Source organism: Neomonachus schauinslandi, chromosome 7, assembly GCF_002201575.2.
Source record: "Neomonachus schauinslandi chromosome 7, ASM220157v2, whole genome shotgun sequence".
Lineage (NCBI taxonomy): Eukaryota > Metazoa > Chordata > Mammalia > Carnivora > Phocidae > Neomonachus > Neomonachus schauinslandi.
In genome coordinates, this window is record NC_058409.1 from 76,979,796 (window position 1) to 76,998,093 (window position 18,298).

Here is an 18,298-nt window from a genome sequence, read left to right on the forward strand (position 1 = left end):
TTTTTTAGCTATGGAATTCCATTTCTCTGTTCTTCTGCCCTATGTTAACCTTTCCATCTATTTCCTCTCCTCTCCTCTCCCCTGTTTACTTTCATTCTAGTCACAGAATCAGCCTTTCTGACCAGCTTTTTCAGCTAGCTTATGATTTTGATAATCTGAGTTCATTTTCTATACATTTCTTAACTATCTCAGCCCTGATTTCATTTTTTTGTGTATTTTATGTAGTAAAATATTAGCAGAGGCACTGATGTATGTTTTTAATGATAATAAACCTTATAAGTTGTCATCCATTTTTATGAGGATGCATGCTAGAGACAGATTTCATATACAGCCTAGTGAATTGAAATGAATTAATTCTTATGAGGCTTCGTATCTTGTGGTTGAAGCACTGTGTTACAGTAGAAGGGCAGACAAAGTCAGAGCACACTGAAAATCATCAGTAAAATATGCAAAACTAGCAGAAGTTTCTCAGTTCACCAGAAGTAAGATCAGAATAGAGGTTATGGAAATAATAATGCATCACTGTGGCAAGGATCACATTGGGAGTTAGAAGGTCATAATCTTCACACCAGACACTAGGCTGAAACAGGCTTCTCTCCAAAGCTGCTACCTGCTATAGGAATATCAGTGGATCCAGGAGCACTCCAGGCCCCCGGACCACCTTGTTTGAGGGAGTTCAAGTTGTTCCCCCTGGGGCTTCTCACTGTGTATATACACAAGCACATGGGCTCTTCAGGTCGAACTGTGAAAAGTAGTACTAGAAGAGATCACAATCATTTATAGTAATAAAATTTGACTTTGAAATAATATATGTGGAGCAATTGACTCTAATGTCTAAAATGCATATAAATACGCTTTATAAGTATTGTCTTTACTTGGAAATAACTTTTAGAATTGTGTTCAATTTAGAATATCATTGTTAAAATGTGTATTTATCCATTACTAACAGAATTCCTTAAAGTCACACAGAATTATCCCATGATTAAATAATGATGACAATCTGCAGCGTTATCCATAATTTAAAGCATAATAGCTACGTGCTTACACACATACCCTCGCGCACACACAGCATAGTTTTTAGAAATGCCTCGTTTCTTGCTGATTCAGTGGATCAGATTGACCAGATAAATTTGATGTAAACAAATTCCTTCAGCAGTGATGCAGAAATTCTATCTACTGTTGTTTTTAAGTGATCTTGTAACTAATTTCCATTCTATATATTTTTATTTCTTGAGCTTTTTACAAAACAGACATGATTTTTACTTTGGATTCTTGTATGTATACTCACTAGCCCTCTACCCATATAAGATTTACATTATATAAGAAAAAAACTCTAAAGTCTCTAAAATTCAGTGTTTCCTAAAGTGATTATAATATATAAGTCAGAAGTTCAGTGTATTTTCTTCCAGAATGTGTTGACCGTCTCATATAAAAACCCATAATGAGTTTTTAGCGGTTTTGCTATTATTGTGTTGTATCCTTGACTTTTTTACAGGATATAGCATGTAGTTGATAAACATGGGATCAAAAGAAAACCTGTAGTATGTCTTTACAGCAGAGTGAGTGGTGAGACTGTGACTCACTTTTAAAACTCTAGAGTGAAGCAAATATACAACAATTAACATAGCAATGGCTATTATTTAATTTGGAGAGAACTTTGCTAAGTGTGGTTATTAAAAAAAGTTTTCGAAGGGTGCCTGGGTGGCTCAGTCGGTTAAGCATCTGCCTTCAGCTCAGGTCATGATCCCAGGGTCCTGGGATTGAGTCCCGCATCAGGCTCCCTGCTCAGCCGGGAGTCTGCTTCTCCCTCTGCCTGCCGCCCCTCCCCCCTACTTGTGCTCTGTATCTCTCTCTTTCTCTCTTGCTCTCTCTGACAAATAAAATCTTTAAAAAAAAGTCTTCAAATGAAAATTTGACATATATACCAACATACATAAGTTTCTGACCTATTTTTGAGCTTTAGTCTGAGTAGAAAGCCACTCAATTGAGACAATTCTGATCGAGAACATTGTCTGATGGGAAGATTCACTGTCCCTGGCAATAGCTGGAATGTTACTATTAGTAACATTCCTGCTACTCTTAATTTGGTGACAGTTCATCTTTTATGATAAATTTCTTTAATAATTCTGGAAACGTGTTAATTTATTTATTAATTATTCCCATTTAATTTTTTTTAAAGTCATGGTTAAGAATATTAGCCAAGTTGGATATCAAAATGTGATTCACTTTGTTCTTTTACTGCAAAGACGTAATGTAAAACCAAGAAGCAATTCTCATTGCACATTGGCCCTTTTGCTTGGATGGACATTGTATGGGGGCAAAACTCTCTCCTGGTTTATTGTGAATTAAGATAAAAGATTACAAAGCCTAACATTCAATAATTAGTAATCTGTCAGTGCCGAGTACTGTGCTAGGTGAACACCTTATATAATCCTGTCACTTTGCTTAAAATCTTCCAATGGCTTCTTTCAGACAGAATAAAACCCGAACTCTTAACATACTCTGCATGGTGTACAAAATCTCCAGCCTCATGGCCACTGCATCCTTCTGGGACCACTTTCAATAAAATGGCTACCCACTATCACATTATCCTGCTGAGTTTACTGTGTGACATTATCTTGTTTATATATTCAGTGTTTTGTTTTTCCCTATCTCTCCTACCTCATTTCTCCTACCATGAGAACAAGAGACTTGAATATATTGTTTTTCACTATATCCCCAGTGTATAGAATAGTGTCTAAATATAGCAATTGCTCAATAAATATGAACTGAATGAATGGATGATTACCATTTCTCAAAATAACCTTATAAGATAGATATGATTTTTTCATACACATGAGAAAAGTTTTCTAAAACTGACTAAGCTAAATAAGTTAGTCTCTGGAGTTTAGAATTCATTTGGCATCAATGAATGGTATATTTTAAACCATTCTCTTTTGATCAGTATAGATATTTACATAATTCATTGGCTAATCATTTTGAAAGTAGTACAGACTAGGTATATTTACTAAATCTCATACAGTACACTTAGAAAACCTCATTCTTAAAAATAATTTTTTAGGGGCGCCTGGGTGGCTCAGTTGGTTAAGCATCTGCCTTCGGCTCAGGTCACGATCCCAGGGTCCTGGGATCGAGCTCCGCATCGAGCTCCCTGCTCAGTGGGGAGCCTGCTTCTCCCTCTCCCACTCCCCCTGCTTGTGTTCCTGCTCTCGCTGTCTCTGTCTCTGTCAAAGAGTCAGACACTTAACCGACTGTGCCACTCAGGTGCCCCAACTCACTTGAAATTATTATGAAAATAGCACCACACTGGAATTTGATTTAGGATATTGGGTAGAAATCCCTTTGTAAAGTGACAAAAAACAACCTGATTAAATATAAAGTGTTTATCATTCCATTTATTTCTGTACTATCACTGTTAAAATCAAGCTTATAGTAAATGGAGAAATTTCCTTTGTGTTTTATTGCCAAAGTATTAAATATGACTTGTTATACTTTCTAAATTTTATCTCTGGTAAATCAAAATGTGTATCTTGTTACTTAGGTTACCTGTTATTTTATATTACTGTATGAAACTACCTTTGTTTTTCTCGTAAGAATTAGAGCTGAAAGGAAGAAATTTCCTTAAAACTGTTCCATCTGCTGTTATTTATTATCACACTTCACTTTTTAATTTCAAGTATAAATCTGTTAATCTTGCACACACTAGTTATTTATATTAAAATAAACTCTCAAAATTGAGATATAATGTTTTCTAAAACTTAGAATAAAGTGCGAAGTGGAAAGAATTTAGCATACACAGAAATAGAAGGAATGAGTAAGTATGAGTTACTATTCATGGTCTCTGTGGTGACAAATCAGCAAGTTCAACAGAGATAAAAATTTGGATGGGTAATTTAAATTTTTACCTTCTTTCTACTTGCGGAAGGCAAAGGAATAAAGGAGAGGATTTGTAAGAGGTCTCTGAAGTGTCCTTGGCAAAAATCAAGAGATACTCAGAGGCTTTCCACTGAAGTTGGGGTGAAAATTACCATCAGGTTGCTATTTAGAACGTGGGAATGGGCAAGGCTTAGAAACCAAAGAGGGTGATTCCTATACATATATCAAAGACATTACAGATGCTAAGCGTGGTCATATCTGGAAAGCTCAAATTACGGACTACTTCCATTTTTGAAAAGTAGAGAAGCTAGTTGTTCAGAGCCAACATGGAACAAACCATTCAGTTAATCAACTTTTCTGGATGTTTCAACAGTGTAGATCATTCATAGAGAGTAGCAACAACTTTCTTCTGTGAGCTGCGACTAGTATCTAGTATGACTGCAGGAAAGCAGATAATTTGTCAGTTTGAGGAATTGAGAAAAAAACCACAGACTGCTTGAAATGATAGTTTTGTTGTTGCTGTCATGATGTATTGGAGATTAAATATATTCATGAATATGAAAATACTCTGTAAACTATAAAACACCATACAAACAAAAACATAGTTTTGGGGCTTTTTTTAGTACTGAGTTATAATCATTTAAAAGTTAGTCGTTTGGGGCGCCTGGGTGGCTCAGATGGTTAAGCGTCTGCCTTCCGCTCAGGTCATGATCTCAGGGTCCTGGGATTGAGTCCCGCATCGGGCTCCCTGCTCCTTGGGAGCCTGCTTCTCCCTCTGCCTCTCTCTCTCTCTCTCATGAATAAATAAATAAAATCTTTAAAAAAAAAAAAAAGTTGTTTGAAATCTGCTTTTCACATTTTCCTGTTTAAGATGTGTATTTTGTCTGTGTGCATTTTCAGACAATCACAAAGACTGTTCCGGTGTGTCCTTACACCTCACACGCTTGCCGTAAGTACTTCCAGTTACCCGAGCTGAGTGACAGCTTTAAGATCTTTGACAACTTAAAAGTGGGAAATCCACTCTGTTCATTATCTATTGCTATATAACAAATCACCCTAAACTTAGTGGCTTGAAACAACAAGTATTCTGGGCACAAGCTTAGCTGGGGGCTGGGGCTGGTCTCACACAAAGGCTGCAATCAAAGGCTCAGCCAGGGTTTCAGCCATCTGGGGGCTCCGCTGGGGTGGAGCCACTTCCAAGATCACTCACAGAGCTATGGACAGGATTAGTTCCTTGTTGGCTGTTGGCTGGAGGACTCCCTCATTTCTTGCCTTGTGGACTCGAAACAGGGCAGCTCACAATATGGCTGTTGGCTTCCATCACAGCCAGCAAGAGAAAACAAGAGAGGGCAGGCAAGATGGAAGCCATGGCCTGGTTGTAGCCAGATGTCAGAAGTTAGTGAATAATATAGAAATCTGAAAGGTGAAGAAAAGAGTTGCCACAAATCATCATACTCTGGCTCCTATGGGAAAAAAAAAAGTGAAATTGCTTTTGCCTTATTCTGTTTGTTAGAAATAACCAATCCCTAGGTCTAGTTACTATGCCCAGCCCATGCCCAAGGGAAGAGGATTATACAAGGGCATGAATGTCAGAGCTAGGAATTACTGAGAGCTGTGTTAGCCAGAATTCTCTAGAGAAACTGAACCAATAGAATGTCCACACATGCGCAAGTGAGTGCACACACACACAGAGAGAAAGAGAGAGAGATTTACTTCAAGGAATTGGCTTACACAGTTGTGGGGGCTGGCAAATCTGTGATCTGCAAGGCAGGCTGGAAATTCTGGCAAGAGTTAGTGTGGAGTCTTGAGTCCAATGCAGTCTGGAGGCAGAATTCCTTCCTCTTCCTGGGACCTCAGTCTTTTCTCTTAAGAGACCCACCCACACTGTGAATGGTAATCTGCTTTACTCAAAGTCAATAATTTAAATGTTGGTCACATCTAAAAAATACCTTCACAGCAACATCTAGACCAATGTTTGACCAAACTACTGGGCTCTATCCCCTAGCCAAGTGGACAAAGACAATTAACTGTCACAGGAGCCATTTAGAGACTGCCTTCCACATACACCAGGCTATAAAAAATGTTTTTAGCTATTTGCCCAAGAAAATAAGTTATTTTAAGAAAAAACATATATTCTACCTCTTTTTCCATGTTGTTTCCATTTTCACATGAATCATATTTTATAGATCAGTGTATTGAAGTATATCTTATTTTTCTAAGGCCATTGTTTTGATGTTTCAAATAGTTGATATAAATGTTAACTGTTTCCTGTAGACAGCCTTTAATTGCTGGCATGTACCTTATGATGTCTGTTGACACTGTTATTCCTCCGGGAGAGAAAGGTAATTATCTTTTAGTATTTACCGTCATCTCATTACTTAATCTATAGGAATGGATTTACAGTATATTTTTTAATAAGATTTTGAAATGACCTATATCTCTGAAAACTAAACCAATTCTTTATTACCCTTAGATTTTAAATAGATTTCTCTATTATTCCAAGCCAGTAGTTTATTATCATCCATTCTTTTATTGAGATGCTAAGAATTGAGGCCCATGGGTAAGTAGTAGGTTCTATAAATGAAAGAATAAATCTTGAGTATGTTACAAATCAGTCAGCCATCCTTCAGATGCCAAAGACAAACCTCATAACCTACAGTGACATAAACTACTGCAGAGAATATCAGGTTCAAAATCAAGAGGCTGGCAAATCCAAGACCAACTCAGTCTTTGAAGTTAGATATACTGAGCTTAATTCCCTGTTTGTAAAATGGGGATAATAATAGCTGATTCTCCTAAACTTACAAAAGCTATTGGAATAAGTGTAATATTATTTACCAGTATATCTGATCATCTGATGAAAATGCTATGTTAAATATTACTCCTTTGTTTTTACTGGGAATCTCATAAAGGTATCAGCAAGTTTGGTCTCATTGTTACTGTTCACTTATTATCAAAGACATATTTATTGAAGAGCTGCAGTGTTTTCAACTGAAAGGAAAGAGAAGTCAATGAAGTGGTTCCTTCTCAACAGGAATTGTCAATGCAGTTAACTTAGGTGTATGCAGCCAATTGTTAAGCTTTTTCAACTGCATAAATTTTCATGATAGAAGTAGCAAATGAAGCCCGTGTTTTCACTGACTGGGTATCTTGTTTTGGCTCTAGTCATTTTGTTTATTAAAGAAATTAAATGTGAGGGCGAGAGGCTATTAACTCATCTTAGGACATTGGCTGGTACATAATAGGCCCTTAACACCTGCTGAATACCTAAGTGCATGTTTACTTGATAGGAAAACCCCCATGCCTAGCATCTTGTGAATAACCTATACATACTTTTAGACAAGAATAATGTTATTTTCCAGTTGGAGAATGACCTTTTTTTCTGTGTTTTCATTTCTAACAGTGGTGAATTCTGACATTTCATGCCATTACAAAAAGTATCCAATGCATGTCTTTGCCTATAGAGTTCACACTCACCATTTAGGTAAGAACTTAAACTACAGGTTAAATTATAAATATTTACCTTGGCACTTGCTAACGCTATAAATGTAAATTATATTTGACCTTAAATCTGTTTCAATGAAAGATTTTGCATAATACCTTGAAAATGTATGTTTTTCATCATACTGTTTTCATTAAAATACCTAGCATTTGGGGTTCTGACAATATTCAAATTTTATTTTGAAAAAGGAAAGCAAATGATGCCTTTTATTTTTCTAATACTTTATGATATTATATCATTATAATTTATGTTCATTACAGGTAAGGTAGTCAGTGGGTACAGAGTAAGAAATGGACAGTGGACACTGATTGGACGTCAGAGCCCCCAGCTGCCGCAGGTATGTAGAAACTGGTTTCATTCTGAGACAAAAAAATATTAATCAACAGATAATAATCTTAGAAACCCTCATAGAATCCTTGTGAATTTCTCTAGAATCCTAACATCTCCAAATCTACCTTTATTATTTATCTAAGCTGTGTATAACCTCCCTTTTACAACTTCCAACGTGATGGTTTCTCTTAACATTTGTAAACATGCTGGTGAATTTTGTGTCTGTATGTTTGCGTCTTCTTCCTCTCTACCCAGAGTATGCCAAGCCTCACATTAAGAAAGTATGTAGTTCTGGATTTTATTGGTAATTTTAATGAATCATTGTGTTTATCTTCTTGGTAGGCTTTCTACCCTGTGGAACACCCAGTAGATGTTAGTTTTGGTGACATATTGGCAGCAAGATGTGTATTCACTGGTGAGGGAAGGACAGACGCCACGCACATTGGGTATGGTTTTGCAAATTCTGCTATTTAAAAATATTTTATTGGGGCAAGGCATGATTATAGGTGATAGTTATCTTTGTGAATGAATTGCACTTTTTTTTTTTTACTATCATGAACAATTATAACAAACTGTATATCGCATTTTCTCATTTTAGAACTCATTAGGATAAACTCCAGAACATGTGCTTATTTTTTTATACTTCCTTTCCTCCTGTTTATTCAAAACCTTCAGTATCAAATCTCTATATATTATAGATGCCACAAGAGTGTATATTACTTCCTCAGGCTCATTTAATAAAGAAAAATATAATTGATTACGAAAGTTTTTCCTCAAGTGTCCTTTTGCCCTATGTTCAAATTTAGGCAAATATATAGCTTCCACATTTGGTGGTGTCCATTAATTACTCAGAACTGTGATTTTTTTCTGCCTGTTAAAACTTCTGTGTATTCATTGTTTTCCAGTTGTTTAGTCTTCCAAGTGGGAATGATAATATTCAGCACTTTTCCAAAAGAGAACATTGAACTTTAAATAATTTTCAAAATATTGAGCCTCCTTGAAATAAGTGTATTTTATAACCCTAAGTAAAATTTTCAAAGCACTATGAATACTCTTTCAAAATAGGTTTGCCTAAATTAAAAATGAAAGATAAAGTCTCGGGCGCCTGGGTGGCTCAGTTGGTTAAGCGACTGCCTTCGGCTCAGGTCATGATCCTGGAGTCCCTGGATCGAGTCCCACATCGGGCTCCCTGGTCGGCAGGGAGCCTGCTTCTCCCTCTGACCCTCCCCCCTCTCATGTGCTCTCTCTCTCTCTCTCTCTCATTCTCTCTGGCTCAAATAAATAAATAAAATCTTAAAAAAAAAAAAAAGAAAGATAAAGTCTCTTACCATGTTTTGTTTTGTTTTGTTTTGTTGTCAGAAAAGAACCAAGGAGCCTTCTTTCCATGTTAAACTAGATTATAAAATATTTACTGATGCCACCTGGATGCTGAAGTTTTAAACCATTTATCTTTGATCAAAGAGAAGTCACAGAAAGTAGGCATCTGAAAATAGGCATTAGATGTACTAAGGATGATTCTTATGATGACAAAACTAGCTGTTGGTTGTCAGGGGAAAGGGAAAAGATGCTGAAGCAGGTAAAAGAAAAAAAGGCATTTGAGACAGTGGAATAGGATTTTTTATGTCATTCTAAAGGGTTGTTGTATTAATAAACATCAATTTTAAGGCTAAAGGTAGGACACACAGAAAAAAATATCAAGTTATATTAAACAAGAAGGTTCCAAGAGTTTTGCTTTTGGATAAATTTTAAGTTCGGGAAAGAGACTTGAGGAAAACAATAAAATTATGCCGTCGCATGAATGGTAACTAAGAAAAAGCTTCACAAAGTAGACAAAATTAGATTTGAAGGAGTCAGACATTCCTTACCAGCCTTCATTATTATTATCATTATTATTTTAAAGATTTTAAAGTGATCTCTGCACCCCACATGGGGCTCGAACCCACAACCCCGAGATCAAGAGTTGCATGCTCCACTGAGTGAGCCAGCCAGGTACCCAGCCTTTAAATATATGAGTCATAGGGTATTGATCAGCTGTTCTCCATTCTATGTTAGTGTAGACCCTCCACAACTTTACTTAAGTGCCATTGGTTATTTTATTAGCCTCTGAAATAGGTAAACAAAGTAGGAAAAAGTCCTTTGCAACACATTCTGTGTATTAGTGTATAAGTTCAAGTGTGAAATAAATAGAATTTTTTGCTTAAAAGTCCTTTAACAATTTAGAAGGGCTTGTAACTTGGGCCAAATTGTATCCTTTGAGTATCCTCTGTGAGGCAGTATCAAACAGAAATTAGTGACTTACTGCAATGCCAGGATGAGAGACTGAAGTAATCTCAGGAAACCTCTTTCAGTTTCAGGAATCTGGAATAATTCAGTCTTTTAACAAATGTGCATTTCTCTTTAAAATAATACCTTAAAATGACTGTACAAATCTATCTTTTTGTAAATCTCATGTGGGCTAAAGGGAATGCCATCTTGAAATGCAAATGAAATAGAAAGAAATTACAAGAAGTTATTGGATGAGTCCGTATTCTGAATATTTAATTTATATGAAGGTAGCATTTTTTTTTCCAGTGGAATGATAAACTAATAAGATAGGTTTGAATAAAATTTAAATATGAATAAAAATTCTCCTAATAATGCATAGTATTCCTGCATCACTTAATATGCATTTTAGTTTTAGAGAGGTAATAGCATCAATGCATCTGTTTTATAAAATACAGGATACCACTTCCTCAGGGAACCAGTAAAAAAGAAAACTAGTATTTTATGAGTCTGTAAATCTCCTCTCCCTTTTCTCCCTTCCTGCTTAAGCCCCAACATGAACATACATGAATATGTACTCCCCCTGGGCACGGGTTTGAACCATGAGCATGAAGACTAATCAGATATGAGGCCGCTTACCGCAAGTCGTATGGGGCCAGCAGATGCCCCTCCATGCCCTGGGAGAACTGCTGGCGTCAAGCTGTTAACTTTCTTACTCTGCAGCCACCTGGAAGCCAGGTTTTACAGGAAAATTCTATCAGTGGCCTACCAAGAAGATGTTCAGCTGAGTAATTCTTCCACCCAATCCGAACTTAACTCTGTATTGAGCTAACAGTCTTAGGACTGGAGAAAGTTTCTCTGGGGTGGAACGATCGTAGTTAACTAATAAAAAGCCCTTTTAAAAAGAGGGACTAATTGTTTCCTAGCAGAGACGCACCGCAAAATACAACCGTTAAAGAGTAGGTGGATTTAAGACAAGACATATTATTTATTTTTTTTTTTAAGATTTTATTTATTTATTTGAGAGAGAGAATGAGAGAGAGAGAGCACATGAGGGGGGGAGGGTCAGAGGGAGAAGCAGACCCCCCGCCGAGCAGGGAGCCCGATGCGGGACTCGATCCCGGGACTCCAGGATCATGACCTGAGCCGAAGGCAGTCGCTTAACCGACTGAGCCACCCAGGCGCCCTAAGACAAGACATATTAAGAAATTTACCAAATGGTAATATTTTTAAGAAATAATTAACAATATTATTATTAATATTAATAAATTAGTATTTAAGAAATATTAAATTTCTTTTAAAATAGTAAATATGAATAATATGTCTTAGACAAAGTTGCACCAGTGTATGTACTGAGAACATAGTACCAACTAAGTCAACGTAGAAGCAGTATTTTGTGCCTGACTGCATTACAGATTTTATATTCAATATGACACTTCTCTAAATTCATTTCAAATGTTTAGTCAAGTTTAAACAAAGAATTTTATTAAGTCAGCCAATTAAGCTAATTAAGTCAGCTAATTTGCTAACATTTTAAATTAACTTTTGAGAATTGGTAGATAATATTTACATATTTGGTCAATTTTGTGGGTCATATTTTTCCCTTGGAACCAGTTATTTAATGTACATATGAGAATGTCTAGTTAATATTCATAGATACCAAACACAGCACTTTAATCAACATTTTGAAGTGTATTATATGCCAGGATAAAGTTACATGGTCAGAAACTCCTTAATGTATAAATTTAAAAGCACCATAAAACCTCTGAAGAAACAATTCAAAGTTTTGAAAAATAACTTCTTTAGAGTGTTGATATTTCTTTCCAAAATTAGTACTTCCCATCATTGTTTTTTGTTTTGTTTTGTTTTGTTTTTGTAAGTCCAGCATCTGTTGGGTGTAAGGGGCCTAGGGATGAGGGAATCATTGAAGTGGAGGGAATATCATTGTCTGAAACACAATCGTAGTGTACGACAAGATTTTGGTTTTTTAAATGGTACATTTCAGAATATTTGAGACTTTCTTAAATCTCTATTATGTATCTTTATAATAGGAAATAATATATTTTATTAAAACCCTCTTAGAACATAGATAGATGATAAATAGATAGATAAACAGATAGATATAAATATTTTTCTGGAAGGCCATAGACCGAGTTCATAAAATTGACCTGACTCAGCAGTACAATATATTAGCGGGTAACAGGTTATGCCATACAAGTTGTAAACATTTATTAAGAGAGATTATTCATTCTTCCTCCCTTCAATAAATATTTATTGAGGGCTTAACTATTTTCAGGCTCATCACAGCTTGTCAGATTTAGAGCGAGCTGATATAAAAAAGTAGTTATCACATAAGCACTTTATTTTGCATGAAAATGAAAGAAATGCACCACTGTAATTTTGGAATAAAAGTGATGCCAGCAGGCATCATTTAGGGAATCACACTGGCGTTAGGAAAGGCTGAAAGGGTCATTCAGCGGATCCAGGGCACACGTGTGAACACAGCCTCCCTCCATACTTTCTCATTAATAATCACTAGATTGACAGAGTTGAATTGCATGTGTTGTCCTCTATGGAAAATAAGGGTAAATGTGTCAGAATTCCCCCTTAGGAATACAGAAAGCAGTCTGATTTAAAGTCAGATTTTTTTTTTTTTTCAGTGAAGGAAAGACAGATGTGGAATAAAATAGGCAAACTGGTTTGCTGATACTAAGGAAGATTTGAGTCCTGACACATTTAAGATGTGATAGTTTCTCGTTCAGATAGGAACTCAGAGTTACCTTAACTACAAGTTCATTTATAAATGGAAAGGCATAAAGTCTGACTCTTTTCTTTTCCTTCAGCTCTTTAATGAATTTTTCTTTGTGGTAGCAAAGATTCTTTTTTTTTTAATTAAAGATTTTATTTATTTATTTGACAGAGAGGGGGAGAGAGAGCACAAGCATGGGGAGTAGCAGAGGGAGAGGGAGAAGCAGGCTCCCCACTGAGCAGGGAGCTCGATGCGGGGCTCGATCCCAGGACTCTGGGATCGTGACCTGAGCCGAAGCCAGACGCTTAACCCACTGAGCCATCCGGATCCCCTGTGATAGCAAAGATTCTAAAGCTATTTGATCAGCTCAATTTTGTATCATAGGATCAGTACCTTAAATGAATTTTGGTGAGCTGATTACGCTCTCACAAAGTCATGTGTTTAGAGATGAATGTGGGCGTGAGGTTCCCAAACAGGTAAAATGTAGAAGGATCTGTCCACAGATTGGTTGCAAGTTTCATTTATTACTATATAAATTTACTGATTTTTTTTTCCTTTCACTGATTGGAAAAGTTTGCATGATTATTTTGCTTTCCCTCTCTGCACCATGAGTCAAGGTCTTCTAAGCTAGAGCCACATCTTAAATTCCTTTTCCCTCATCTCTGTCTCTTGATCTACACATTTTTCTTTATTTTGAATGGGGGGTAGGGTGGACAATATGGTGAGAGGTTCTGGCTTATTACTGGGGCACCAGCTATTCCTTTTATAGCACACAGCTTTCTGACCAACTTCAGCGATATAAGATGAAATTCTTAGGAATGGTGTTTTGACACAGGAAGACGTGTGTAGTGAACAGGTGTTTGTTTGGGACTGCACCTCACTATTTGCTTGCATTTCACAGGAGAGGTAATTACACTGACAGGTATTAGATTCAGAGAGTGAGAAGCCAAATGACTTTTAAAGCATGAACAGAGCTTCCCGTGACAGGGATTTATTGCTGTGGTCTCTCAGGGGCTCTACATTTTCAGAGCTTACAGAAACCCCATACCTGTTTGGAAAAATTTTTTTTTTCCTTCCTTTGCTGATGTCATCACTGTTGCTATGGAGAGGAAGTGAGTGCCACATGACATTGCTGGAAAAATCAACACTGAGGTATTTTTGTACAGCAAATAATCCACTTCATAGCTTGTATTTTATTAGCAGAGGCTTGCTAAAAATTGTCAGAATACCAAAAAGGAAACATTCATTTGCACGAACTACCTTGGAAATGAAAGTCTTGTGAAGGTGTACCAAAATAATTCCCTCCTAATGATAGTGAAAAGGATGAAATACATGACAGCCCATGTGAACTGAGGAAGAACAAAACGTGTGTTAAACTATTAGGCATTGCCTTGTATTATTTGGAACTTGTATCTTAGAAATGTCCATCCCACTGTTGGAAAATCTATTTTTAACAATTGAGTCTTTCAGCTGTGTGGCACTACCCCACTGAGGTCTGAGCCTTTAGAGGAGGTTAGGACTGATGCCATTTTGTATCATTCCTTTCTATCTCCCTTTACTTCCCTGCTGAGGAAGCCAAGGTGCCAAGTCAGATATCAGGGGCACATTTATGATGTCTTAGTATCAATACAGGATTCTCGGTTCATCTGACCATGAGGCTGGAGGCAGTTACCAAAAACAGGATCCTAGACTCTTGGTGTTAAATGACAAAAGCCATTTTTAAAGACTTGTAAATAATATATGATATTTCTGTTAAAGTGTTCAGAATTTTACCACTATTAAGTAAATAATTAAGATTTTTCCATGAAGAAAGCACTTTGCCCAATCTGCAAGTTCTAGGAAATAGAAGAAGGGCTAAAGCATAAAAGGATTTGGAGGAGGAAAGAAAGTATGTCGCTGCTACTTAAATGCCATTTCCATCTGTGGTATTTGGTGAGATCTCTGGAGTGACTGCAAATGGATACTCCATTATGAAGTGGAAATGTGCCTTTGACAATGTGCTTTTGATGCTGAAAACTGTGATGGGTTTTAATGAAAGCTATAAAATAAATGCACAATGTTTCCACCTCTGGACCTATTGCTTGGCAGATTTACTGGTTGCATTTTTCTTGCATTAAGAATGTGTTTTATGTGAGTGGCTGATTTGTTATGTCTTTCTTTTCTTTTTTTTTTGCTTGCAGTGGCACATCTAGTGATGAAATGTGCAACCTATACATTATGTATTACATGGAAGCCAAGCATGCAGTTTCTTTCATGACCTGTACCCAGAATGTAGCACCGGATCTGTTCAGAACCATACCACCAGAGGCCAATATTCCAATCCCTGTGAAGTCTGATATGGTTATGATGCATGGACATCACAAAGGTAAAACTGGTATTCATTTAAAGTAAAATACGATTTTGTATTTTATATTTTCTTGTGTGTCTCACTTGACTATATAATTAATATTTAAAATCATCCACCTTCTATCAATCACATGTACACATAATCCGATTCCCACTTTTCCCTCTTTTTAACCTATCTACCCTCCTGACATGCCCCCATCAAAGCAGTGAAAGTGAAGAATCTAGTGATGAAACAAACTAGTTTGGGGACCAGTTCAATAAATGTAGCTCTTTCTTCATTTAATTCATGTTTTCTCACTTCCCCATTTGATTCTTTCCATAGCCAGTAATGACTTATGCAATTTATGAATTTATATGCCGTGTTCAAAAGAGTGCTTTGGTTTGCCAATGAAAATGGTTATCGTCTCCAACCATACCCTAAATTATCTATTTTAATGGGCCTCCTCAAGCAGAGAAGAGTTCTTGATTTATGAGGCATTACTAATCTTGGCCATTTTGGTCTCATTCTCAGAATTGTTGATGAACTTACTCTTCATCTGCAAAATGATCATACTGATTGTCATTTCATTAGTTTAAAATTGCAAAACCCACACCCTGTTTTATTGGATGAAGTATGCTGAAACTTTACTGAGTTTTACAGATCCACTCTTAAAATTGCCAGAGAAGCTTCTTATGTCTTTCTATTGGAAATTTTATGAAACAAGTTTAAATAGCGATTAGGTCACTTATTAAGATCTTAATATACTTATAGAATGTGCCTTAAAATGTTCTTAAAGTATCCTTAAAATGTCACTAAATTCAATTTTTAAAAATACAAGCAGTTTTATTGGTGCATTTTTAAAATTCTGTATCATGTAAATATTACTGAAAAGGTAGTTGATCTGGTTATTAAGTCAGAAGTCTGGTAAATGGTGCTTACACTGGAGTTTTTTTCTGATTTAGAGCATTTCTACCATATAAATTCCTAATGCTGTTGTTTTTGTGAAACATAAGATCCTGAAAATATTTTAATGTTGATGGTATATTTCCAGTAAACTATTTAACATATGTGATATGTCCCACAAATTTATGCTCAGCTTTTTTGATCCTTTACAGAAACAGAGAACAAAGATAAGACTTCTTTACTACAGCAGCCAAAAGGAGAAGAAGTGTTAGAACAGGGTATGTATGCATGGTTTTATAATTAGGCTTAAAAAAGTATTCATGTTCCAATTAGGCAACCAAATTTTAAAGTTACTGAGATATTTTAGGTCTCTTTATCAGCGTCCATCCCTGTGTATTGCTGTTTTTATATTATACATAATTCATGAGAAAATGGTCAATTGTACTTTACCTTTGAAAGTAAAATTCCTTGATGTAATTTAGACCTATTAGGTTTTTCTATCTTTGTTTTATTTTTTTTAATATGGTAACTTTTATATGTAGTGCAAGTATAAACATTAGAAACAATCGGTGGGCTGCTTCTGAAATCTAAAGGACTTTACCATTTAGAATCTTGTATACTTTGGGCGATGTATTCATTGACTATATTTGGAAGAAATTAAGACTTAACCTTCATTTTGCCTCTCTTAAGTCATTCTTTTCTACCTTCAGTAAAGTAGGAGGGATTATCAACGTAGGCATTTGTAGTTTTGTGTTAAGTTGCCATCTGATGAGTTAAGAAAGCATCATTCTTCCTCTGATCTGTTTCTTTGAAGTAGTAATACTTGATCCTTGTATGTCATATACTGCATGCATTGGCACTGAAAGATTATTCTCCATCCTGTTTTCTTACCAGTTGTTTCAAAGATGATACTTTGTGTTAGGCGCTGGAGTATGTTATCAAGTCATTTTTGGCTAGAGCGGATATATTTTAAAACATTAGTTTAATGTTCATGCAAGCACACTTCTTATGACAACATCAAGTGTGCAGGAAATAGATAGGATTTTTCTGTTGGCAACAGGTAGAAATTTCTCACTCTTTGGATATTGTAAACCACTATTGGAAGTCTTCAAAATGTATTCTATTAGGTCTAGGTCAAAGACAATACTCTTGCATTAAGAGTATTTACAAAATTGAAGAATCCAGACTTTTTAAAGGAAGACATACACTCTGAGAGGGGATTAGGGAAAACTGTGATATAAAAGTTTTTAAATTATATAGAGTATGTTCCATAACATTTCATTATAACAAAGTGGCCTCTAAAAGAATACCACTTTAGCTCAAAGTTGTTTCTACTTTTCTGTTAAGTCAAAAAAGGGAGACGATTTTAAACTAGCTTATATACTAAATGGCTCATACTAAACTATTGAGTATGATTTAAAATAGCTAAATTTACCAATCTGTGTATATAACTGTAAGGAAGTCAGTAATTATATACTACATATAGTAGTATTAACAGTGTTTGCTAAACTGTACTGAAATTTGATCAGACTTAAAATGAATTATTTTGATATTGAACACACTGTTTGAAATATATGCCTTTGAAATAATTTGAGTCATATTAGATTACATTTTGAAATACTAACATATGTGATGATAAAGTATAGAATGAGACCACCATTTAGTAGATGTGTCTTATAAAATGGTGAGTTCCTATGGAAACTGTGGCTGAACTGTTTTCATTTTCAAGTTATTTGAGTTGATCAAGGGAGACATTGAAACTTTTGAAAGATTAGAAAACCAGAGGTTTCATTAGCCGAAGAACATGTTAGGTTTAATCTGTTCTTTCCAAATAAGATTTAGGAGGTGTCATGTATGATACCTAAAAACCAAATCCTTTAGAACACTTTCATATTTTGCCATTCATTTACCTTTTCATGTTTGATCATATATGTATATAATATTAAGAAGTTTCAATATACCCAAAGCCTTACTGGTTCTAGAGAAGAATTCTATGGACACAAAAGAAATTATTTTCTTAGAGTTAGTGATTTATTCTACTTATGAATAAAAATGCTGTAAAGTGATTTAACTTGGGAAAAATATATTCTTCTGATTCAATTTTAATACTACAGAAAATAGGGCGCCTGGGTGGCTCAGTTGGTTAAGCGACTGCCTTCGGCTCAGGTCATGATCCTGGAGTCCCGGGATCAAGTCCCGCATCGGGCTCCCTGCTCGGCAGGGAGTCTGCTTCTCCCTCTGACCCTCCTCCCTCTCATGCTCTCTGTATCTCATTCTCTCTGTCTCAAATAAATAAATAAAATCTTTAAAAAAAAAATACTACAGAAAACAGGCTATGGCATTCATATGT

General features: G+C 35.8%; 1 protein-coding gene across 11 annotated transcripts in view; it reads left to right on the forward strand.

Moving 5' to 3' along the window:
* Positions 1-18,298, forward strand: part of PAM (peptidylglycine alpha-amidating monooxygenase) — a 282,875-nt gene that overhangs the window by 211,346 nt on the left and 53,231 nt on the right. For all 11 annotated transcript variants that reach the window (XM_044917061.1, XM_021701584.1, XM_021701592.1 and 8 more), the window contains exons 8-14: positions 4,777-4,825; positions 6,151-6,218; positions 7,280-7,360; positions 7,639-7,715; positions 8,051-8,154; positions 14,900-15,084; positions 16,161-16,226. In XM_044917061.1, coding sequence (XP_044772996.1) covers positions 4,777-4,825; positions 6,151-6,218; positions 7,280-7,360; positions 7,639-7,715; positions 8,051-8,154; positions 14,900-15,084; positions 16,161-16,226 — 630 coding nt within the window. The remainder of the gene's footprint in view (positions 1-4,776; positions 4,826-6,150; positions 6,219-7,279; positions 7,361-7,638; positions 7,716-8,050; positions 8,155-14,899; positions 15,085-16,160; positions 16,227-18,298) is intronic.